The sequence below is a fragment of the Mastigoproctus giganteus genome, chromosome 7 (assembly GCF_048544385.1).
Source record: "Mastigoproctus giganteus isolate SK-2022 chromosome 7, ASM4854438v1, whole genome shotgun sequence".
NCBI lineage: Eukaryota > Metazoa > Arthropoda > Arachnida > Uropygi > Thelyphonidae > Mastigoproctus > Mastigoproctus giganteus.
Genome location: NC_143581.1, coordinates 140,108,680 through 140,134,763, shown reverse-complemented (window position 1 = coordinate 140,134,763; position 26,084 = coordinate 140,108,680). Strand labels below are relative to the sequence as shown.

General features: G+C 37.7%; 1 protein-coding gene across 2 annotated transcripts in view; it reads left to right on the top strand.

Moving 5' to 3' along the window:
- Positions 1-26,084, top strand: part of LOC150083227 (stAR-related lipid transfer protein 7, mitochondrial-like) — a 109,755-nt gene that overhangs the window by 71,100 nt on the left and 12,571 nt on the right. For both annotated transcript variants that reach the window (XM_090377123.1, XM_090377122.1), the window contains 2 exons: positions 4,982-5,026; positions 25,350-25,487. In XM_090377123.1, coding sequence (XP_090233249.1) covers positions 4,982-5,026; positions 25,350-25,487 — 183 coding nt within the window. The remainder of the gene's footprint in view (positions 1-4,981; positions 5,027-25,349; positions 25,488-26,084) is intronic.

The following is a 26,084-nucleotide window of genomic DNA, read 5'->3' as shown; positions in this document are numbered from 1 at the left end:
GCATCATGGTCACGAAATGGGATAAGGACAGTTTTGCGGTATAATTTCGTGCGTGGTTTAACCATAGACCAGTGCTTAGAAGAAATGACTCTTGCACTAGATGATGATTGTCCACATCGTACAACGATATTCAGGTGGTATAGAGAATTCCAAAGGGGAAATTTCACTCTGGAGGATTCTAAGAGGCCGGGAAGGCCACGAACGCCGTCAGTTACGGAGGAAAACGTTACTTCTGTGAGGAAAATGCTTGACGAAAACAGGCGAGTGACCTACCAACAGATAGAGGATACTTTGGGCCTAAATGCACCAGCAATTCGTTCGATTCTGCAAGATCATTTGCACGTGAAGAAACTTTGTTCTCTCTGGGTGCCTCATCAACTGACTGAAGAGCAGATGACACGACGTGTGACTTGGTGCCGGGAGATGTTAAAAAAGTTTGATAAGGGACAATCTCGGTATGTGAACAACATCGTGACAGGTGACGAGACTTGGCTGTACTATTACGATCTGCCGACCAAGGCTCAAAACAAAGTTTGGGTCTTTGATGATGACGACACACCCGTAATTGTCAGAAAATCCCGATCTGTAAAGAAGAAAATGATAGCTGTATTTTTCAAATCGGGTGGAATTGTGGAACGTGTCGTTTTGGACACGCAGAAGACAGTCACAGCTAAGTGGTATACTGAACAATGCCTGCCTAAAGTCATTGGATCTATGAAGAACCTGCGGCCAAAGTCAAGAATGGACACCTGGTACCTCCATCACGATAATGCTGCAGCTCACCGCGCCAAAGCCTGCACCGAATATTTGACCACGACAGGACTGAAACTTCTCGAGCACCCTCCCTACAATCCAGACCTTGCTCCCTGCGACTTTGCACTGTTCCCGCATGTGAAAATGAAGCTAAAAATGAGGCGGTTTTCCAGTGATGAGGACCTTCTACGGGCTTGGGACAACGAGTGTGCTTTACTCCCTAGTGAAACTTGGCAGAACTGGTTTAAAGATTGGTTTCGGAGGATGGAGAGGTGTATTGAATGTAGAGGAAATTACTTTGAAAAAATTAAATAAACAAAGCTGTATTGCAAAACTTTCCTAGTACCCTTTGTATATTTATTATTATTACTAGCCATATAGTTGCAAGGAAGCCTGAGGCTTATGCTGCACCAGCTAAAAAAAAATTTCTGAGTTATCCTGAGAGGGAGAGAGAGAGAGAGAGAGTCAGAAGTAGAAGGGAATCACCAAGAAAGAAGAATGATGATATCCAGCTCAGGACCCTGGGTGTGCCAAGCCCATTCTCACCAGATGTGAGACCCTGATCAGTTATTTATTCTTATTCCTTTGAATCAGTTCCTCTCATGTGCACTTTAAGCTTGAATGCATTCAAATCTTTACAAATGAGCTATTTTGGAACTAAGTAAAAAACCATGATGCTTTAAAGTTGATTACAAAAGTAGTTGTTGGTTCTGGGCATCTGAAATTTTCAGTGTTGAGGAATGTGTGCTTCTAAATTTTGAAATAGTTGCTAATTTAATTGCTATTAACTACTTTATGAAATTTTCATATATCCTGCTAGTCAGAGGTATATTTAATCAGTTACTTATTCTTATGCCTTTGAATCAGTTCCTTTGTGATTGTGAATGGCTATTTTTTTTTTTTTTTTTTTTTTTTTATCAGGAAAAATGTTCATTTATTTTAAAATCATTCTTTCCAGTGGAGAGGACCTAGATTTGAATCCCATCGGTGACACAAGGAACTTGCTTTTTTTCCCCACACCATGACTGAGTTAGTCTTCAGTGAGAGTAAAAAAGTTTTTCTCTTGGAAACCAACTTTCGAAACTTGAAAATGTACACATTCGAAACTTGAAAATGTACAGTTATCATGTGCTTCTTAGACTGGTGGAGCCTGCTGTCAAACATGCACAACCCCAGTGCTGAGGACGAGCTTATCTCTGCTAGGCAGATACAAGCCCCGTTTGTTAAGTGTACTTGAGTACCTAGCACACCAAGTCAAGCATTGTTTAACTCAATAAATAAATAAACCACTTTTAGTTGCAGCCAGTCCTTTAGAAATTGTTTACTCAACTTTCAGGGGTTTTATCTGGGGAGTGCACTTTATGCATGAATGTTTTTTTTTGGGTTCTAGAATTTCCCTTTTATACTTAACTTTTTCAATAGTATATCATCTTGAACAGTACTTCTGTAAATAGTAGTTCTGTTGTTGGAAGCTTATTTTCTTTATTTTGAAGTCTGTAAATGGCTGCTTAATTTAAGTAAAACAATGTTTCTTTTTAGTGGCATGCTATTTGGGCTGTTTACTGTCAAATAGCATGTGTCCAAGTAGTATGCCAGTTATAACCTAGCAACCCTCTTCTTAGGGGAAGCCTTTTACTTACTTCCTGTTCAATATCTCCCAACAAAATACTCCTCTCATTATCTCCCCTTTTCCTCTGAACTTTTCTATGGGTAAACATCATATTCCACTATCCCCTCTTCTTTTTCCCCTTAAGGTCTTCAAAGGCTAGCTAGCCTCCTGCAGATGACATATGAAGATCACGGAAGGTAGCCCACAGTAATATCTCTCTCTCTCTCTCTCTCTCTCTCGTTTGTAGCCTGCCCATTCATGGGCATGTGTAGTTGCAAGCAGATTATACCAGATTAGGCCTTAATTGAAGGCAGTCTAGTCTGCACAGGAATTGTAAAGAGGAAGTTGTTCTAGCTCGGCTTTGCATAAGACAGTGTATTAAATATCCCCACCCCCATTTTTTTCTGCTGAGGGTTGATGATCTTATGTGTGAGTACTGTAACACCATTTTGACATGCCGCACAATGGTCATAGTTGCCGATGCGCCCAATAAATCCCAAAACAAACAAACAAACCATTTTGACATTAAACACATCTTCGTTGAATGCTCAAACCTTATTGATGAATGCTATATATGTTCTAGTGCTTTTAATCATCTGACCAAGCTTGAGTACACTGTGTAAGATTTTATCTGACCATGACAACATTTCACAGTTTTTCACATTTTACAAATTTTAACCTTGGAAATATATTTAAATTGGTTTTAGTAACCATATACTGTTTTAACCATATCATATAACAATATCCTATAACCATATCCTAGAATTTCCATATAACCATATATCCTACCATATACTGTTTTCTTTCTTTACTAGTTTTTCCCACACTTTAACATGGTAGCCTATTTCTAGGTTATCACTGTTGTTAATTTATTTTACCTTTGGACTTGGTGCATTATGGCTTGTGTGTGTGTTGCCAATACATCACAAAAATTAAGATAAACACAACAAATGGGAAGAAAATGAATTCATACGACTTTTATCTTACTATCATAAGAGAACTTGTCTCACAAGGTCCTACTACTCCTTCAGAGATTGCTGTTACTAAAAGAATGCCAAAGAATATTTTGCATGCACTTGCAAAATTCCCTCTAAATACAAAGGGATCTGCAGTGCAAAAAAGGATGTCGTTCATGCCTTTAGTATGAACAACAAAAGGAAAGAAAGGAAAGATACAAATTGCTGTTGTGAGAAGTGTTTGGATAAACCAGTGCTTTGACTGCTTTGGTGATTATCATAAAGTGCTACAGTGAAATGTAAATTTGAATATGTAATATAACTGATCAGTAATAAACCAAAAATATTTTCTTGTAAAAACTGCGATGGTTTTAATAAAAATGTTTGTGTTTTTTTCCAAAGCAACTAAGGCTAAGAAATCATTGCATTTGATTCCAGTCATAGAATACATGCAATTTATAGAACATGAATAGAAGATGAACCCATCTTGCTTGGATTTGAGTTCAGGTCTTTTTCATGTGGTGCAGAAGGACAGAAACTAACTAATCTGCTACCCATGATGGGTTATTGAATGTGCATTCAGTGAAGTTCATTCCCTGTGTTGCTGCTGCAAATGCACACTTTCATTTTGATTGGAAAATAAACACTTTATTTCTAAAAATACTTTCTGAACAATGATGTACAATCAAAATCTGGGACAAATATTATAAATTACACCAATGGCACGTGGAATACACTCTCAAATATAGGCAGCAGCAAACATTTTAAATAACCCACTCCCATTCTAGGCTGGTGAAATATCTAAATTTCGGTCTTTCATTATAATGTTAAGTTAAATATTTTTTCTCTCTCACATTGGTTCTGTTATACAAAAGTATTCCAGCATTTGAACTGTAGTTTCTATTAGTTTGAATGAGTGTAGTATATCATTACAAAACTTGCCCTAAATTCTCTGTTATAAATTGTCTTTGTTGTTGTGGTTTACATTAAAAGGGGTACTGTCCAGGAGTTTAAGTGTTGGTTTAAGTCAATCTTTGACTTGATAGATATTTGTCATATCATAGGAATACAGATTCTCAAACCCAGCCTCATTGTGAGGTTTAGGGGGGTTATTGAAATGCTCTATCCTTAAGTTTAATCGAGACCTTATCATTGATGATGACATAGGAATTTGGCAGATGAATTCCTTCTTTATATAATCTTAGTATTTTATTCCATTGTTTACATCCTATTTTACAATATTTGTAGTATTAGAGCTATAGAGGAAGTGAGCAAGCCTCGACAAATATTGTGTTAGTCCATAAGCGCCTACTAAAATATTCTTTCCGATTTTAATGTAGGGAAATATATATACATAAAATTTTTTATTGCTTTTTTCTCATTGTGACAGCAAATAAGAATATTGTACTGTTACCAAAGAAATGATTAATGAAGGTATGGGGGTGTCGTCACAGTCTTGTTTTATTTCTGTGTGAAGAGTGACTTATGTATATAGGGCTATGACTGTTCCTCAAGGTTAAAAGAGTCTCAGAATTTTGATTAAAAGCTCTTAGATAAATAATCTAATCATTTTAATAGTTTTTTATTATTAAGATTAAATTTATTATTTAAGTAATTTATTTTCAGGCATGTTTTAAAAACTACTGAATCAAATGTTTTTCAGTATCCAATGTACAGTAGAGACTATGTGTATATCAGGCGAACAGAGGTAAGCTATCATTTAATTAAGTTAATATAAAAGTTAAGTAAATATTAAATATTGCCATCACTTATTTATCTTTCTAGTTTGTGCTTTTACCAAAATTTCTAAATTTATTTTTACTTTTCTTGAAAAGCTGCTTTATTCATATATAACGCTACTCATCTTAAGTAAATAATTTATAATAGAATTATAGAATATTTATATTCAAATGATAAGGTGTCTTTTAAAGAATTTTAATTGGATGGATATTTTAAAAAAATTCAGCCATTTACAAGTTGATATTCATCTTATTACAGGTGAGAAACTGTTAAAGCTAAGTATTATACAGCCAATAGTGAGATGTTGGCATCTTTAGTGTTACAGCCAAAACTGGTTTTCATCGGTGTAAGCTTAAGCAGCCTAACATGGATAAAATGTATGACATGTATGGATGTGAAACAGATAATTCTTTTTAGGAATTTCAAAATTTGAAATTCCTTTCTCTTTTGAATTTGTGTTTTTTAATAAAGACATTATTTTACCTTATTATTATGACTTTTTCTCCTTGTGGGATCTTTTGCACCCAATGACTGGTACTGGTACCAAGTGCATCTGGTGGTTGGTTGTGTCCAGTTACTATTATTGTTATTACTACTGTTGGTTGAGGAACTCTCTGACATGTCCTACATGTGTTAAAGATCGCTGCTTTCTGGAAATCCATGTAAGTGCTCTCTAGACATCCTACTGCTGATAGGTTCTTATGAGGGCTCTTTGTCCTATGCAAGAGTTGACATGATTTTGAGGATGGTCATTACTTGTTCCATGAGCCACATTTTTTCAACTTTCTGTCTTAGATTTATGTATTTCCTGATCTTTTCCTCATATGTTTTCTGGAGTTTGCTGGTGTTGGGCATCACTAAATCGATCAGGTAAGTAGTCATTTTCTTCTTGTTGATGAGGGTTATGGCTGGTCGTCTTGTCCATTGTTATGGCGCAGTCTCAGTATAGTTTGTAAGTAGGGCTCTCTAGTATGGCCTGGGGATTGTACTTGTAATATGGTACACTTTCTTTGATCAACTGGTATTTTTGTACTAGCTTCTGATGTATTATCCTGACGTGTCTGTGAATGTACTCTGGGTGATTGCCCTGATTCCTGCGGTGATGTGCTGGATTGTTTCTGAAGCTAGGTGGCATCATTGACATGTGTCATCTGTTACTGGGATCCAAGGATCCCAGTAACAGATGACACATGTCAGTGATGTATTTCCTCTAGTTCCTGGCATTGATTACTTGGTCTTGGATGGTGAGCATATATCCTTCGGTCTCAGGGAAGAATCTCTCATTTGTGAGCCATGCATTCAAAGCCATCTTATCTATGTAATCTTGGAGGTGATTGTAGTGTCATAATATTCTCCCATCTTTCTGTTTTTGTTTCTTCTGTCTGTATGAGTGAGGTCTCCTTATTGAGGTTGAACAGTGCGTGTCACTTGCCTATCTTCCTTATAGATCGGTAGACTGGTGCTGTGTTTTCCTGGAGGTAATCCCTCGGGTTCTTAATCGCCTTCTTTTGTTCAGTGAGGTCTGTCAAACTCCTCCCTCCTTCCAAGCTAGGTCAGTCTCTCAATGGCCCACCTGGTGGTGGTGGCAGCTGTTGGTCATTGTTATTCTAGTCAATCTTATACTCTCCTCTAACTGGTGTTGGTTCAATCTGTGATCCTGAAGGAGTATGTTAGTACTGGGACTGCATAGGTGTTTGTGGCCACAACCACGTTCCCACCTTTCAGCTTTGATTTTAGCAAGCTCTTCAGTCTATGATGATGTATCTTACTCAGGTAGGTCTTGATCTCCTTGTGTTCTAATTGGTGAGCTGTATCATCCTAAGATATTTATGTCTTTGCCTCTGTCATGGCTTCAATCTCTACACTGGTCTTCAGCTGGTAGTTTTGGCTGACTGGATTTCCTTGATACAATTCACAGGTCTTGCATTTTCCTAGACCAAATTGTATACTGATGTCAGTGCTGAACTCTTCATTGATCCGGAGTAGCTGTTGGAGTTTATTCTTAGTTGCCCCATAGAGTGTAATGTCCTTCTTGTACATCAGGTGAGAAAGAGTGTACAGGTTCTTCCTTTCTTCTTTATGAGAATATACACTGAGTGGAAAGAAATCGTGGGCTACCTACCTAGTAATGAGTAGGCCCACCTTTTGCCCGGCTAAGGCCATTCACACGGCGAAGCATTGAGTCCACTAGTTTACGAAAGCGTTATTTCCATCTGTGCTTGCTGCACCATTGTCCATAATTCTGTCGCATTCCAGGGTGGAGGATCCAAAGCTCGAACAGACCTTTCCACAGCATCCCAAAGATGCTCCACAGGGTTCATGTCTGTTGAATGGGAGGCCATTCCATGGTGGTAAAATCTGCGGAATGCCCTTCGAACCATGTTCTAGTCACCACGGTTCTGTGGGTGCACGATGACCACGAAGGGATGCGGATGGACCGGTCATAGATGCATTTAGACATAACAGAGGTCCCAACATGTGCCAGCTGAATATGCTCCAGACCATTACCTTACGACTGTCCACCTGCCTGAACACTTCCTTGTTGACATGACTGGTGCATAGCTTCGTGCGGTGTCTGCCAGATACACACCCACCTGTCCACTCAAAATAACTGGAAATGAGACTCGTCAGACCAGGAGACCCATCTCCAGTCATCCAAGGTCCAGTGCTGATGTTCTTTCGCCCAGTTGAGGCATAGAGTTCTGTTTTGTGGTGTTAGCAATGGGACTCTGGTGGGTCAGCAGCTCCCATAACATTGTGGCTAATGATCGCCCAATGGTCTTGGTTTAGCCATTTCTGGCACCTCCGTTGAAGTCAGCAGTGATTTGTGCCACTGTCACTCTCTGGTTGACTGAAACAATGCAAGACATGTTGACGGCTACATTCAACCACCACCTTTCTCCACCCACAGTGCCGTCCACGATAAGATGTTATTCCGAAAATGGCGTATTCTCGATACACTTTTGATACTCTCGAACAGGGATAGTGCAATTTCTGTATCACCTCTGCGATAGAGTGACCCATGCATCGGGCATCCACTATCATCCCTCTTTCAAAATCGGTTAACTCATGACATTTATCCATACCGACATTGAATTACTGTTTATGTGAATGCAGTGTACCCATTTACCTGCAAGCAGTGGGTTCATCCACTAGCAAGAGGGATGACAGCATCGTTGCTCAGGAAGCAGGTATCCCATGAATTCTGTTCTTTCAGTGTATACTTTGTGTTGTTGAGCATAGTGGAGAGTAAGTTGAATGCTAGACAGAACCACAGTGGACATCTTTCTGGAAGATTCTTCTTCTGATGAGATTCAAGTGTGTTAGTGTCAGGTTGATTTTGTAGACCTTCAGCATCTATCAACCAGCTATGGCATCAAAGTCCTTGGCGCCTCCGTAGCCAGGTGGGAAGGAGCAGCAGTGCATAGCACACGCTTCTTGATTAGACCGGGGTTCGAGCCCGTCGCCACCAAATATGAAGGATGCGGAAAGGTCAGGGAATGACCACCGCATATCCCGGAGCAATATGGCCTTAGTTGCTAATGCTCCCAAAAACAACAACAACAACAGCATCAAAGTCCTTATGTTAATTGATGTAGTCTGTGAAGATGGTCCGTTTTTGGTTTGCTATTCTCTACTTGGTGACCTGAATCGAGGACTGTTCCAACCACTTTGTGTAGCTTCATCCTGTTCGATGTCATATTAGTCTTTAGCTTGATTACTTTGTATGCAGTATGTTTAGTATTTCTACATCTCACCTTTATCCAGCTATGGAGGTGGACCTGTTTAGCTTTGGCTTTTTGAATCCAATGGTTTGCATCCATTCATATTGTTTTTGTGGTTGGTAGTTATTGGAAGCAACAGCAGATGGTGTTAATATCTGCCTCAGCTATCATGTTGACCTTGGGAGAGGTAGGTCTAATGAAGCAACTTCTATGATTTTTTTCCCATCTTAGCTGGTTTCAAGGCCGCCTCCGTAGCCAGGTGGGCAGGAGCGGCAGTGCACAGCACACACTTCTTGATTAGACCAGGGTTCAAGCCCGTGACCACCAAATACGGAGGATGCGGAAAGGTCAGTGAATGACCACCGCATATCACCGGAGCAATATGGCCTTAGTTGCTAATGCTCCTAAAAACCAAATAACAACAACAGCTGGTTTCAAATATGATTCTAATCACTTTGATGGTCTAGTGTCATAACCATTGGGCTAGTCATGCTCTCATCATTATTATTATATATGTTTTTGATGTAAAAACATCTTTGGCAGTACCTGCAACATTTTCGGACTGAAGCAAAACCAATTGGTAACAAATTTTTCTTACAGAAATGATGCAAATGACTTCACTTCCTAAATGGCGCTATTCTAACTTAAATTGTACAACTTCTGTTCCCATGGACTCTTCAACAACAACTATAGCTTCAACTGTTCCTACTACAACTATGGCTTCATCGACCACTGCTACATCTACTTCATCAGAAATCATTGCATTACCTGATACTGTGTAAACTCAGGCTGCAACAACTACTACACTTGGTATGAGTTCTTCTGTACCATCCTCCCCATCTTCTATTTTTTCTGAGGAGGGACAATTCCCCGCCATAAAACACGCTGTATTATGTGAGGCCATCAGGTGAGCCACTCACCTTGGCTCCATGGCCAAAGAGAAAATCTGCATAGACTCAGTGATCTATTTAGAGTGTAGTGTAAAAACTGTCCTGTGGTCCCTACTCATACATTGTTTCCCTCTGGGAAGATATTTTTTTCCTGAGTGATTAACGAGCCTTTTTTGCTGTCTTTTATTTTTGCTTAAATATGATGGTTTGTATTTTGTATCGGGAAAATAAGGACATTATTATACAGAGGGCAGATAAAGGAGATACAGTGGTAATACTAGATAAACCTGATTATATTAATAAGTTAGATTCAGTTGTTTCAGATACCTCCACTTATCTCGAAGTAGACCCGGCCCTGTTTACCAATTTGGTCAATCAATACAATAAAACGTTAACCATGTATCGAAAAAACGACTACATTACTATGGCTCGGTTAAAGGAATTGAAGGCCAGAACATACAATATTCTTTCACTTTTCAGTTAGGTAAAATTACAAGACTGGATTTCCTATTTGACCTATTGTTTCCTACAGGAACTCGCCATGTTCATCCTTAGCCACACATGTATATAACATTATAAAACCCTTTAGACAGGTAATACAATTTGGGATTAAGAACTGCGATACATTATTTAATAATCTTAAAGACTTAGCGACAATGACAATTTATTCTCACTAGATGTTACCTCGTTACCTTGTAAACGTTGAATACACATTAGATATTATTTGGGATATGTTAAATAATAACTCGATACTGATTAATTATACGAAGCTACCTATTAAGGAAATTTTTCACTTAATTAAACTGTTAGTTGAGGCCAACTATATCATCTTTCGAGACAAGGTGTACAAACAAATTTTTGGATTGCCTGAGTGAGTTTGAGCCTGAGTGGCTCAATGTCAGAGATCTATCTCTCAACGATTGAGCATATATGTTTGACACCTTTTCGACCCCGTATCACATACTAGGGAGGTATTTAAACGATGTTCTAGTTATTACTGATAGTAGTACTATCCAAGACATTTTACATTTGTTTAATAATATTCATTCTAGACTCAAATTTACACTGGAAAGGGAGGATACGGATACAAAGTCATTAAATTTTCTAAATTTCACGCTTACTCGGGACTCGAATAAAATCCAATTTAGCATCTATCGAAAACCTACAAACACTTGCTACACATGCTTCTACATTATAATAGCTATCACCTGTTCACCTACAAAGGATCGATTATCTTTAATCAATTTCTAAATGCCTATAAATATTCAACGAAGGAATCTGCTTTGGGCTCAGAAATACAAATATTAACTAGCAGGTTCTTAAACAAGGGTTATTCCATTGCACTATAAACTGAATTAGGGTATAGGCTGAGTATAGGATACAAAATACTACACCAACCAACAATAGTAATATCAAAAAATACTTTATTTCTGTCCCATATGTTGAACAGTGGCACAAACAGCTTAATAGATTCTTTAAAGATACCGAATTTAAAATTGTGGCCAGGCCAATACGGAAATTACACACTATACTGAACAATCGCTCGGTTTTTTCCGCGTTCGCAACACAAATTAATGATCTGGTATACAACATTTCTTGCGGTGATTGCGACTCACCTTACAAAGGTTTGACGTGTTTTTCTCTGAATATTCGTGTAAATCAACATGAAGCCTAAGTTCGTGCTTCTTGTTCAGCAGCATCAGAATTAGCCTTTCATGCCATTAACGAAAAACATACTTTTTTATTTAACGAGGCCAAAATACTTAATGTCCACTGTAATTATACTCGACTATTAATTGCAGAAACCGTAGAAATTAAATTACACGAGAATTCAGTTAATGTTCGTCGGCCATATTTGATCTCCAATGCGTGGACCTTTACGCGTATATGCGAAGACAAATAATCACTATTTAAGTTTCATGTTCAACCCTATTCGGTAATTTTCATTCCTGTGATCACTACATATGGTCGAAAAGTGTTGTCAGCTTCAGGAAGGAAAATTGTTTTGAATATTTTTGTTATTCTTTTTAATTGTGTTAAATTGGTTTTTAATTATTTTTTAGTGTAATGTAAGTTTTTCTATTTTTTCATTTTAATTTCTGGAGAGTATCATACAGAAGTGTTCTACGTACTATATTGAGGTAAACTCCTTATTATTTTACAAACAATTTACAAGTATATATTTGCATGTACAACCGTGTATATACTTAGTCTTGTATACGTGACCCACCTTTGTGACTGTAAGGTCAGTATTTTTAACTACTATTACTGTAGAAGGGACACCTGAGGCGTATTCTATTATTTTATAGCCTCTTGGGTATCCCTGAACCCTACCCATATGGGTGTAGGATTCCTGGAGTACCAAGATATCTATATTATTTTCTTCCAATTTGAGTTTGATCTGATCTACAACGGCTCTTGCTCTTTGAGCATTCAATTGGACAAGATTTAGAGCCCTAGTCACATTCACGTTTTCAATCTGGCCCATAGTTGGTCCTAGATTGAATAAGTTTTGCCATTTTTTTATAACTGGGGCATTTATCATCCCTGATACTATGTGTATAGTCAGGTCAGTCAGCCGTGCTGCCTTGCAAGTAGCACATTTTGGCTGTTGAGACTTATTTTTGCAATTTTTGTAATCGTGGCCAGTGACTGCACAGTGACCACAAACAGGTTCTTTCTGACTGCAGTCTCTGGCAATGTGACCATATTTATGGCAGTTAAAACAACTTTGGATAGGGAAGTGTTCTCTAAATCTATGACTGGTCCAGCCAGCATAGATTCTCTGTTGTCCCTGCAATACCTTCCAAATTTTTGGTGTAATTTCTGCAATTATGTTGAGTTGTCCATTCCTTTTGTTTTTTGTTGCTCTTTTCAGCAGGAATTCAGCAGCAAATTCATTTATTGTCATTTCATTGTTAAAGTTTTTGAAGTAGATATCCATCATGAATTCTTTTTCTATTACTGACACAGGTACATCAAAGATTATAATATCAGGGTTTTTCCCTTTTGGTTTTTCAGGGAGCAAGCCCAGTTTTTCCATCTCGGGATGGTTTTCTATTTTTCTTAGATTGTCTTTGCTTGCTACCTCGATCAGGACTCCATTATTCCCGATTTTCCGCATGTTGTTTATCTTTATTTCTCTCAAATGAGGCCTCAGCTTTGTTACCACTGTGTCCTTAACTGCCTCACTGGTTTTATGAGTAGAGTCACTTGTTGCTTTCCTTGTTTATATTAGGTTGCTTAGTAGCTATTTGTTTTGCTTTAGTTATGTCCTATTTGCCATTAACCTTTGCACATTGGGCATAGATTAATGTGTTCATTGTTTTATAGTTGTTCTTTTCCTCAGTTGTAACCTTTAATTTTGATTTTAACACTTGGTTCTCTGTGTTTAATTCAATCAGCACTGCTCAAGCAGTGACCAACAGTTCACTATCTGCAGAGCCGACCGGGCTAGCTGGGTGGGTAAAGTGCCTACCTAGCAACCCAAAGGTCGCGGGTTCGATTTCCGCCTCGGGCTTGGATCAAAGTACTGCAAAAAAAAACCTTGGGAGGTGCATTATGGCCACAGAAGCCTATGCGCCAACAACTACCAAAAACTCAGTCACTAACATTGATTGGGTAGTAATATTATGCAAGAATAAAAGCGTTCCCCGTTTAACCTGACCTGGCCCAAAGTCTAGACGGCCCAACCCGATCTGAAACCGAATTTGTTTTTCAAATTCGGTACCTATACCTGATCCCACCCAAACCAATTTTTATGCTGGCCCGACTGAAACTTTTCTATAAATAAAATTGCTAGCATTAGTTTCTGAAGTTTCATAATAATAAAGAAATAAACTTTCATATCCAAAATTCAATATTAATAATTATATAACAATAATAATTATCCAAAATAATTATAAATATTAATTATAAAAAAAGAAAATGTAATAAATTTTCAATTTAACATACTTAATATAATTTCAAAACAAATATCGATATCCACCTCTGCCAGCCACCTTTTCTTCATGCTTTTTATGCAAATTGTTGTGCAGAAATAAAATAGTCAACACTGTCGCTACTTTTGATGCTCTTGCTAATCCGGCTGCACTAAAATTTCTTTCGGAGCTTACACTGCTGGCGGATTATTTCCATGAAAGAGTACAATTTCATTCCTAATTAACTACGAATAGGAGTATATAGTAGTATACGGTTAGTAGTTATACTCCTAAAACTAATAATGTACAGTACAGGTTGAGTATCCCTAATCCGAAATGCTTTGGGCCAGAAATGTTTCGGATTTTGGAATACATAGCATGGTGGAGTTGAAGTAAGATGGAAATAAAATTTAGATTTCATGCAAAAAATTAAATTTTATTTACCAAAAAAAAACATGATGGTCTCTGCTTCCAAAAGAATATAAATGCAACAAACAAAAAATATAAATGCAACAAATACTAATTCATGTTTCATGCGAAAAAATTCCTTTGTAGATGGTAAATATCTTGAGGAGGAACATCACGAGCCGTTGAGGGACCAGGAACTGGGTCCTTTAGGCATGAGGAGACATTGTGCTGAATGGCCTTTTTAAATATTTCTTCCAGAGTCATTTGCCTCATTAACAAAGAGTTTTGTTGTAGAAGTCTCTTTTATTTTATAAACTGACATTATTTCTTGTTCTGTTATAAAATCACACTGCTCTAGTCCTTCATTGAGTTTATCACACTTTTTCACCATGTCATCTATAGGCATTTTTACTGCAGTGTTAATAATGTCATCTTCATCGTTACTTTTACCATGATCACCTTGATTCAAAACCATTTAAGCTGTTTCACCATCAGTCATTGAATGAATAACTAGAGCTTCATTATCAGTGTTAAAGACTTCCTCGATATTCACTTTTTCCAGCTTACTGATAGACTCTGAAGGCACTATTTTTGCATAGGCAAGGTGTTCAGACATCTTTTTCTCACAATCATTAGCTGCTGCTTCATCATCATCACTGAGCATAGAGTCGCAGGCCAGAGGTTGTGCCAGGCATGCATAACTGTGTCTTTAGTCACTGAGGTCCAAGTGTTTGCAACAGCATATACGACATCCTTCAGATTAAACTCCTTCTGGACACCTTCCACACCCATACCTCTGTTCACTGCTGATAGCATGCTGTTCAAGAGTTTTTATATTTACACTTCATTGATGTAAGGATACCCTGGTCACATGGCTGAATTAATCAAGTCATGTTTGGGGGAAAGTAGATGGCATAAACATTATTTTTGATGAGCATTTCAACTGGAGGATGAGCAGAACAGTTGTCAAGAAATAACAAAATCTGCAGTCATCATCCAGTCTAGCTTTCCTGCAGCTGCTTTTACAAAATTTTTGTGAAAATGTTTGTGAAACCAGTCAGAAAAGATGTTCCTGGTGATCCATGCCTTTTTGTTAGCATAATAATGGACTGGTAAGAAATTCACTCCTTGAAAACAGCAAGGATGCAAGCTTTGATCTATCACAGCAAGTTTGCACTTATGTGTGCCTGATGCACTGTTCCCAGCACAGTTAATCTGCCCTTGGCATCCTTAATTCCTGTTGGGGCTGTCTCATCAGCTGTAGTTAGTGTCTTCCTGGGACAGGAATGCCAAAACAATGATGTTTCACCAGCATTATAGACTTGTTCTGTCGTCAGATTTTCATCAGTGATGACCTTGGCAAACTTGTCAATGATTTTCTCTGCTGCCTTGTGATCAGCAGCTTCTTTATCATCACAGATCTTTAAAATTTTAATGCCATGTCTTTTCTTGAATTTCTGTAACCAGCCTATTGAATATTCACAGTTCACTCTCAGCTCTTTATGATAGATCTCTGCTTGTTCCATGATCAGCTGACCAGTAAGTGGCATGTGTTCACTACGATGCTGATGGATCCACTCTTTCAAAACACAAACGAGATCTTCATTTTTAGCTTTATGCAGTGTTTTTCTATTTTTCGTTAACTTCTCTTCACTTTTAGCATAGAACTTGAACAGTTTATCCTTCTCTTTCTTCAGGTCGTAGATGGTGGTTGTTCCAACACCAAACTCTTCTGTAAGACATCTCACACACCGCTGCCCAATTTCTTCAACAAATTCACTTTCTGTTCTATAGATAAACTTAAATGCTTCCTCTTCTTCTTATCACTGTTATTGCCACAACATTTTCAACGATATCTTTGCACCACAGAGCAGAGAATAAACTAAACAAACAGTGAGTAATGGACATAGACACTGTGCATTAATAATAATCGGCACTTTATCAATACACCACGTCACAGCTCTTTCCACCATCAGGTGATTCTTATTGCCACTGGAGCATTTCAAACATCTCCTGTCCAGAGCCTCTTTGTCGAAGTGAACGAGCCTTGGTTATCACTTTTTAGTCAACAGTTGTCCCTACTTTGAAACAAATCCCTGCCAGATCACCCCATGTGGACACCTTTTCTTGAGCCACATTTTGTGTCCCAACCTTTTCCACCTTGGTATGCTCATGTCCCAACCTGCGACTTTTCTCTTAACAACTGGGGAAAGGACAGCAAGGCTCGTGTACACAGATGGCTTGAAGTCAGAAGTGTCTGTGGGATCTGTAGCCATCTCCACGGACACCACCATATCTGAGCAGATCTCCAACGAATGCAGTGTATTCACTGCAGAGCTCTACACCTTGGATCATATAGAAACAATCCACCACCAAAAATGTGTTATATATACTGATTCTGTTAGTTCACTGCAGAACCTCATTGTTGAGGTTCAGTCCCTATCCAGTCCTGTTCCGGATACAGCAGAAACTGTGCCTCCTCTACAATCAAATTTTTATCTTCATTTCTGCTGGATCCCTGGCCACATTGGAATCTTAGGAAATGATTTGGCAGACACCGCAGCCAAATCGGTGACCTTTTTTAACTCATGCCTGTCAGTCCCCTATACAGACTAGAGGCAATTAATACAAAAGAAACTCATATCCCAATGGCAACACATGCTATGGGCAGCCTACAAACAAGTTATATGAGATTAAGCTGCAGTTGAACACTGGCAGTCTAGTTAGGAACGTTATTTAAGAAGTGATGCAGGAACCGAAAAGAGGAAGTTGTTCTATCTCGACTCCGCATATGACATTGTCACTTGATACATTGCTATCTGCTGAGGGCAGACGAACGTCCTATGTGTAGAAATTGTGACACCATTTTAACAGTCCGTCATATTTTAATTGAATGTACATATTTTAATAATGATCTTTGTGTTTTTCCCATCTGTCTGAGCCTTATACACTCAGACAGATTTTAGCAGACAATGGCAGCATGTCACATATTTAAGTTTTTACAGTTTATTAATTTATATGATTTTATGTAGACTGTTTTATTGTTTTATGCTCTATATCTGTTTTATATCACATATTCTTTTATAATAATATATTAATTTATTATAATAATGTATTTTTATATTTTATACCCTTTTGACTTGGTGTAATATAGCATCAGGTTCTGATGTGCCATAAAATCACTAAACAAACAAAAAAACAAACAGCTCTTTCCTAGGCACCTCCATAGCCAGGTGGGAAGGAGCAGCAGTGCGTAGCACACGCTTCTTGATTAGACTGGGGTTCGAGCCCATCACCACCAAATACGGAGGATGTGGAAAGGTCAGGGAATGACCACCGCATATTCCTGGAGCAATATGGCCTTAGTTGCTAATGCTCCTAAAAACCAAACAACAACAGCTCTTTCCTGCCTGGGCTCCCAGTTTTCAGAACTTTTGAGTGTTTTTCAAAAAGTTTTGGTTTTTGGAATTTCGTCTACTCAACCTGTATATAGTTTTTATTACTACATTAAGTTTACAGTTAACTAGGAGTATAATGTTAGTAGTAATAACTACTAACATTAACTAACAGCAAATAAGAGGAGTATTCACTGGATCTTTAACAGTAGTTAGTGGTAATAATAGTTAATATTTTAACTAATGTTGCTGGAAGCGTTAGCAGTAATAGTGGTCATTAACTGCTATTACTACAACTCTTCCAGCATTGGACTTCTTACTACAAAGTTGCAGTGAGAAGTTGAAGAAATTTTTTGCCGCTGTGGAATTATCATCCATAAATTGGCCATCACATTCAGACTAAAGAGTAGGGTTATTGACTTTCAACCTTCCACCGGTAAGTAGCAGGCGTGAGCCCGCTACTTGTTCTACTAAATCAACGTTAGTGACTGCATTATCATTATTTAAGAAGTGACGTAATTTGCGTCATTTCAGTTTCGCATTTTTGTCAAAGTTGTTTTCACATAAGACATCTTTCATGCATACAGGGTACACATACACTTTTTTTTTTTAATTTTTACTTATTTATTTTTTCATATTAACAGGAGGCAGGAGTGAACTGTTCTTCAATAAGGGTTTAGTATTAGCCATATAATGCAAGGAAGTCATAGGCTTTTGCTGCACTGGCTTCGGCGCCTCCGTAGCCAGGTGGGAAGGAGCAGCAGTGCATAGCACATGCTTCTTGATTAGACCGGGGTTCGAACCTGTCACCACCAAATACAGAGGATGTGGAAAGGTCAGGGAATGACCACCGCATATCCCGGAGCAATATGGCCTTAGTTGCTAATGCTCCTAAAAACCAAATAACTAGCACTGGCCAAAATAAATAATCATATAAAAAATAAAATAAACAACCTGTGTGTGTTCCTCCTCACACTGATTGGCATTACCTACAGAGCTAATTTATTCCAGCAATTAACAATTCACTGGTTAAAAGAAAACTTCATACAATCCAGTCAGTATCCCTTTCCTTGTAGTTTGAATTTGCTTCTTTCAAAATAATTTTTAACAGTAAATATTTAGCATTAATTTATTTTACTATATACTCTTAGAGTTTTATAGAACCAAGTACCTCAGAGGCACCACTAAGCTACCTGGTTGGCAAGCTTTGTAACCCTACATATTCAAAGTTTTTCCTCATATGGGTGCCCTTTTGACGACTCACCATGCAGGTTGCCCGTCTTTGGACTTCCTCAAGAAACTTTTTTTTTTTTTTAGGTGTGGTTTGTAAAATTGTGCTGTACAGTGGGATAATGACCTCCCTATTCCCTACAAGCATATGTTTGGTAAATAATCAATTGGCCACCATAGGCCTTCTTTTCCTCTACTGTTTTCAACCCCATCAAGTGCATAAGTTTATTTTAGGGTTTCTGCTCCCCAAATGTTACATTACCTTGCTGTATAAAAACATATAGCCCCACTTTTCTAGCTATCCTTTGAAGCCTATCCAGTTCTTGAAGATCACTGCTTTGTACGGATCATTAACTACACTTCCTATCTTTGCATCATCTGCAAATTTTAACACAATACTCTCTGTCGCTTTGCCAATATGATTTATAAAAATCAGCATCCAGAGCCAATCCTTGGGGGGGGGGGCACTTTTTAATGTTAGACCAGTCTTTAAGTAACAGTTAATCACAACCCTTTGCTTCCGCAACTATTCTGTGATCCATCTTAGAATATTAGCCATGATTCTAAGATGTTCCACCTTATACAGTAACCACTCATGAGGGACAGTCAAATGCTTTTCTAAAATCCAAATAAACGATGAAATTATTTCCTACATTCAGCCCATGAGCAACTTGTGTCATAATAGCCATTTTCCCATAAAACCATGTTGTGTAGACTTGAATTCCGTTTTTATCTAAATGCTTATCACTGCTCTATGGTTTTTTATCATTGAAGGTCTGTGGTTATCCACTTTGCTGTTAGAACTGCCCCTATGTACTGGTGATGTATTAACATCACCAGTACATAGGGGCAGTTCATTGGTGCCTCTATGTACTGGTGATGTTAATACATCACCAGTACATAGAGGCACCAATTCAGATGAATTTCTTCTGAGTTCAGTGATGCCCTCATAATTATTAATGGTACAGCCCCATCTTTTTCTGGCTTCTTAAAAATTACTGGATATGTATGGCATTGCCTTTAGTTTCGAAAGTTCTACGAAGTAATAATCAGTAATTTCAACATCACTAATTTCATATATTTTGGCCTCACTTTTGTACCCTCTCTTTACTATGAAGGGTCTTTCATCAGTAAAGATCAATCTGAAGTACTTTGCTCAGTCCATCAGCTGACTTATCGAAGAGTTTTCCACATCCTTGGACTCAGGGGAAGTCCACACAGACTAGAGATGTGCAAATGTATCCCCAATTCACAACCCGTTAATTTAACTTCTGTTCCGGGGAAAATAATGGAGTCACTTGCTAAAGATGCATTGCAGGATCATCTAGACAAGACTGCAGTAAAAATTCAGACACAGCATGGGTTTGTTAAGGGAAAGGCTTGTTTTACAAATTTGATTGGCTACTATGATGTGGTTACAAAGGAACTGAATGCAAAAAAGAATTTTGATATCACATACTTGGATTTCAGGAAAACTTTTGACACTGTTGCACGTGGAAGACTACTGTACAACTCGGAGCAGTGTTGTGATAAAGGATTCCATTCCTACAAGAATAATTTTACTGACATGATCTGAGCAAACATTGACATCAGAAGTTTTGAAACAGTAATCCGACCAAGGAAAAGAATTGCACATCATCCCATTTTGCATTCTTGTAATGCCAAACAATACGAGGTTGGGAATAGCCATGAGATAAAGGCTCCATTGGAGAAGAGACAATCACCAAATTGTGATCTGAGGTGTCTAAAGGACCACTCACTTTGACCGTATACTTAGAAGGGCTGTTTGTGAGAAAAAGATGAAGCATGTTGGCTGCATGGTTTGGGTTGTCCAGTATTCTTGTAGGTAAATGAACCATCTGTGCAAGGTCATTAGTAATTGCAAAAGCCTCAGCATCTCGGCCAGCTGGAGTTGTGAACATTAAAATCACTACGGAAAATTACCTCACTGTTAGGAAAGTTGGACTGGAGAAAGTCAAGTTGCAAAGAGAGGAAGTGAAACAGCTCCAAGTGATTAGTGGAGTTGGGAGAATGGTAGAGCCAACAGATGAATATGACACAATGAGGTAGAGAGATTTTAAGCCAGAGAAGATCAAAGAGAAGAGATTCGAAAGTACCAAGTAGCTGACAGGGAATATCGGAACGTACATATGCACAAGTACCAACTTTGAGGCGAAAGGATTCACACAGCGAATAATTTGGGTAACTGAGATTCTCTCAGAAAAAGTACACGGGGTTTGGCAGACTGCAAATGGAAATCGTTGAGATTAGAACTGAGACCACGTATATTTATGAAATGAACTAGGAAGTGTTCAGAGGTTAGATCTTTTCGCAGATAAGTTTGATCTATTAGTTTAACAATTCATGATGTATTCAAAAGTGAGAAAAAGCTGTATGTTAATGAAATTTTTGGATATGGCGAATACATGGTAAGATATACTCTTAACATAATGTGGCCTTGACAATGCCCCCCTGCATACATACTGCTTGGACTCCCTCCAGTCGCCATCTGGCAGAGTAGATGTAGCAAGATTATACATTAGCTGACCCAGAAGCTTCCTAGAGAGTTACTAATAGGTTCAGTCCAGTGTACTAACTAGCGGCCGACCTGTGAACACTGTTTTAGAGCTGTACCCTCAAAATGTAAGGAAGTTTGGATCTCGCCATGGTGATCATCATAACCTCAAAAGACAACAATCATACTGTATGGGGGAAGGGTTGACCGGAACTTAGCTCTCGAGACTAAACATGGGTTCCACCACTTCGAGCCTCCAATAAGCAAAGTGGTGGTATTGCACGGTTGTGATAGTCATCTACCACTTAGTGAATAAATTCAACTGGATACTTACCTGCATGAGGAGGGAAGCATATGATTTGTGTTTTCTTATCTGCTTGGTTGGTTTTTTTTCTCTCCAGTGCAGCAAAAGCATGTGGCTTCCTTGCACTATATGGCAAATAACTCTCCAAATTCAAAGGAAAGGGGGGAGGGGAATATGTCCAAGTCTGTTAGATACTATCTGAATACTAAAGTATTACATTAGTGAGTGGATCATTGAATTAATTTTAATTGTTTATAACACTGGGGTGAGGGAAGAATTTGAGAAGTGATATTGAGTAAAATTTCATAAATATAATATTGGTTCTATTCAGAGGCATAGCATACATGTAGCAAACAGGTGCAATGCACCTGCCCCCCAGTTTGGGGTCTTGACATTCTTATATCAAACCAGTAAAATTAATGTTAGAGGCACCAAAATCAAATTTTTCACTCCCCATGAGAGTGCTGCACCACTGGTCCTATTCTTAACATTACAGAATTATGTTTATTTCAAGGTGTGCCAAGAAAAATAAATGAATATGTTAATCAGATGAATTTATTAATATATTTTATGAGATACACCTTAAATAACTGTTCAAAATGTTTGCCACAGTTTTCAATACATAGACAAGTTTGGGTACATAAGCAGGAACATCCGTAATCCAATGCCAGAGTTCCTTCTTCGTGGATACTTTGGCTTAGCAGATATCCCCTTAAAATAAAATGAGGTTAAGTCTGTAGATTGCATTGGCTATGGTCTTGCACTGCACAACCAGTCCAACAATACCCATAACACTACTTCATATAACATTATTGCAGAATCCATATATGAAAAATGGATATCAGTGTACTTGGCAAGTGTGAACTCTAGATTCATTTTGTCAAAATATGAAAGAAGCAAATATAATTTGATGTTAAAAGCAACTTTTAAAAATTATTTTCATCAAATGTTTGGTGCAGTTCCAACAAACTAAACAGATCACAGTCCACAAACATTAGGCCTAATCTTGTAACAATCAACAATTGCATATGATTAATTCCTTTGAGGACATCAATCCTTTTCTTCAAGCTTTCATATTCATACAGCAGAATGTTGAGTTTCCACTTAATCTTCTCATTAAAAAAAAAAAATAAGCACCAACAGAGGCATCCTTTTGGACATATCTCAATACAGATGGCTCTGCAAGTAGTAGTGCACTCAAAGCCTTGATTCATAGCAGAACTGCTTTCAGCATTCTCTTTAGTCTGAGCTTTTTACTTTTCTGCTGCTCTAGTCTGAGGAATGTTAGTTTAAAATGAATATAAATATCTCTTAGTTTAGTGTGTACAAAGCATCTCTTTGTTTAGTGTTTCCATCATTATTAGTGATGGACACTAAGAGACATAAAAGTACAGTAATAATGCTACACTATTGGTTTATGTGATTATATGGATGTACTTTGCTATATAATTACATTATAAAAAAAAACTGTATTGTTGTGAATTAATAATTTATAGACTAGTAAAAACACTTATATTAATTAACTCCTATGAAATTATAAGAAAATATTAGTGTTTATATCAGTGCAGTTCATATAAATGTACTTCACTGTTGGATTAAAATACATATAAGAAACCTATAAACATACTTTTTTTGTTACATCGTGTTATCATTAAATTTTTAGGTGCATTTTACGGTCCAAGGGATACTGGATGGTTGTATCCAAAATGCAGATTTTTGTGTGCATTTAATAAAATTTTTATCAACTACAGTATTTCCCCATGTATGAGATGCACCATTTTTCGAAAAATTTGGGGTCTAAAAACTGGATGCGTCTTAGTGGTGGTAGATTTTTTTTATTTGCATTTCCTGCTTTTTCGTGCTTGTTGTCTTTGCACTCATTGTTTCGCACTTGTTACCTGTATATTAGGTTACGTTTTGCCACGTTCTGCCCAGAAATGGCTCAGAAAAAAATTTTGTACAGTGCTGAATTCAAGTTAAAAGTGATCCAGTTTGCAAAAGTGAATGGAAATCGTGCTGCTGAACATAAGTTTGGTCCTCCTCCAACTGAGAAAACAATCCAAGACTGGCTACGGGAAGCAGAAATCCTACTGAAAATGCCATGGCAGAAGGCCATGAGAGGGAATTGAAGAGCAAAGGGCAATTGGAATTCCTGTGTCCACAAAAATGGTTCAGCATGAGGCAAGAAGAATTGCTGATGCAAAAGTTGCTGATTTCAAAGGAGGACACAATTGGTGCTTCAGGTTCATGAAACGGAATGGACTAAGCACGTGTACACGCACCAGACTTGCCCAAAAGATGCCTGAAAACTATGAGCAGGAGGTCCTTGAATTTCATCGTTTTGTCCTTCCATGTTGGAAGATACATCAGTTTGAGTTGGGACAGATTGCAAATATGGACGAAGTCCTCCTTCAATTTGATGTCCCAAGTAACAGACCTGTTGATAAGAAGGGGGTGAAGACAAGTGGACATAAAAAGCCATTATACAGTTGTTCTAGCTTGTTGTGCCAACGGAACCAAGCTGCCTCCTATGCTGATTTTCAAACGCAAAACAATGCCAAAAGAAGACATTCTTCAAGGAGTGATTGTCCACGTTCATGACAAGGGTTGGTTGGATCAGGATGGGATGAAGATCTGGTTTGAGGAAGTTTGGAGCAGGAGACCAGGTGGGCTCTTACGCAAACCTGCCCTATTGGTGCTTGATCAGTTCAGGGTACACATAACAAAAAACACAAAGAAGATTGCTGCAGAGCGAAAAACAAAACTTGCCATCATACCTTGATCTCCCAGCTCCAACCACTTGATGTCAGCATTAACAAACCCTTCAAAGCTGCCATGAGAGACGAATGGAACCAATGGCTGAAGTCTTCTGGGGACAATTTGACACCAGCAGGAAGAGTGAAGAAACCAACTATAGGAGAAGTTTGTACCTGGGTGGAAAGATCCTGGGATAATATCAAGATTGAGATCGTTGTCAAGTCATTTAAGAAGTGTGGCATTTCAAATGGAACTGAGGACGAGGCAATATATGAAGACAGTGATTCGTCATCAGACACAGATGAGGACAAGCTAATGGATGGGAGTTTTGACAGTGATGAGGAGTTGTATGAATTTTATAATGAATAAAAGTTGAGTTCAATAACTTTATGTAATACATTTTTTTTTTTCAAATTTCGGGCCCCAAAATTAAGGTGCGTCTTATACATGGGGAAATATGGTAATTGCAAAATTTTATCATGTATTTATTTCTGATTCCAGAGAATTTGTTACATTTTGTACAGGTAGCTCTCATTTTGTGCAAGTCACTAATAAATATTCATAACCACAAGGCCACGAATATTTATTTTTGCAATTTTTTTATAAATTGAAAGTTTAAAATCATCATACAAAATGTATTGGCATTGTATTGTACTACGTATCTTACATATGATCCAGGACAATTTGAGCCAATCACAGATGAGAAACTCACCCACCCCCAATCTTATAAAAAACTAAAATCAAAACCAAACAAACTGTTCGGCTATCATAGTGTTATTTCTCTATAAATCACTTGTTTGTTACTTCATGTATAATTTTGTCTAGTTCAGCTCTAAGCAGTTTTGTATTAACATTTTTTACTTGATATCCCCTCTCAAATTACTCTCTGAAGTATGGCAGAACATTAGAACAAACACCCTGTATATGATTAAATATGCTGTTTGAATTCATATTTATAAAAAAAATTGCATAATTCTTGGCATTCCAGGCCTCTTTGGTCAGGAATGTTATCCTTTATCACATTGTTTCTTTGGTACAGTTGGTTATTTTGACTTATGACATCTTTTATAGGACTATGACCTGCCATAAGTTTGAGGAAAACTTGCATGTGTGTATTATATCTTGACATGTTTTCTTTTATTTTCAGATTGATATGGCAAACAATACAATGGTACTAGTCTCGAGGGCAATCGATCATCCTGCTTGTCCAGTTAATAACAACAGTGTCAGGGTTACAAAATATAGTTCTCAAATGGTGATTAAACCACATAGGAGTTTTAATGAAGTAAGGCTCGTTTAAAAATCACAAATTTCAGTCAGTTATAATTTGAAATAGTCCGCTTAATTTGCATATGCAGTCGAATCTTTCAAATCTGGCAAACTACTTGAGAATTGGCAATTTAATTTTTGGATTTCCCCATTTACCTAAGCAGGTTGTTGGAGCTCATTATGTAGTGTACAGATTTAACCTCTGAGCCCCAAGTTTTTACTGCACTCCAATAATACTGAGAAACTTTTAGGTTGTTGAATTGTCTAGTTGCTGTTCGTGAATAAGATTAGCAACTCCACGATAATAAGCAATTGATAGATTATTAGTTTTGTGTATGAAGCATTAGACTGAGGTAATGATTCAATAAACACATTTACTATTTAATGAATATTTTGATTGCATGTAAGTGACACATATAGTAACTTTTATCCATTTGTGTTTTCCACATGCCACCTAAAAGGAAATTAAGTAGTCCAGATGATGTGGCCTTTCAAAATGCATACACAATGTTGTGTATGCATTATCTCTGTTGTGGAGAACATTGTTTTGTCAAAGATGCTCAACACTGGGACTTCAATTGAGAGACAGAGATACAATTCTCTTTTTTTTTTT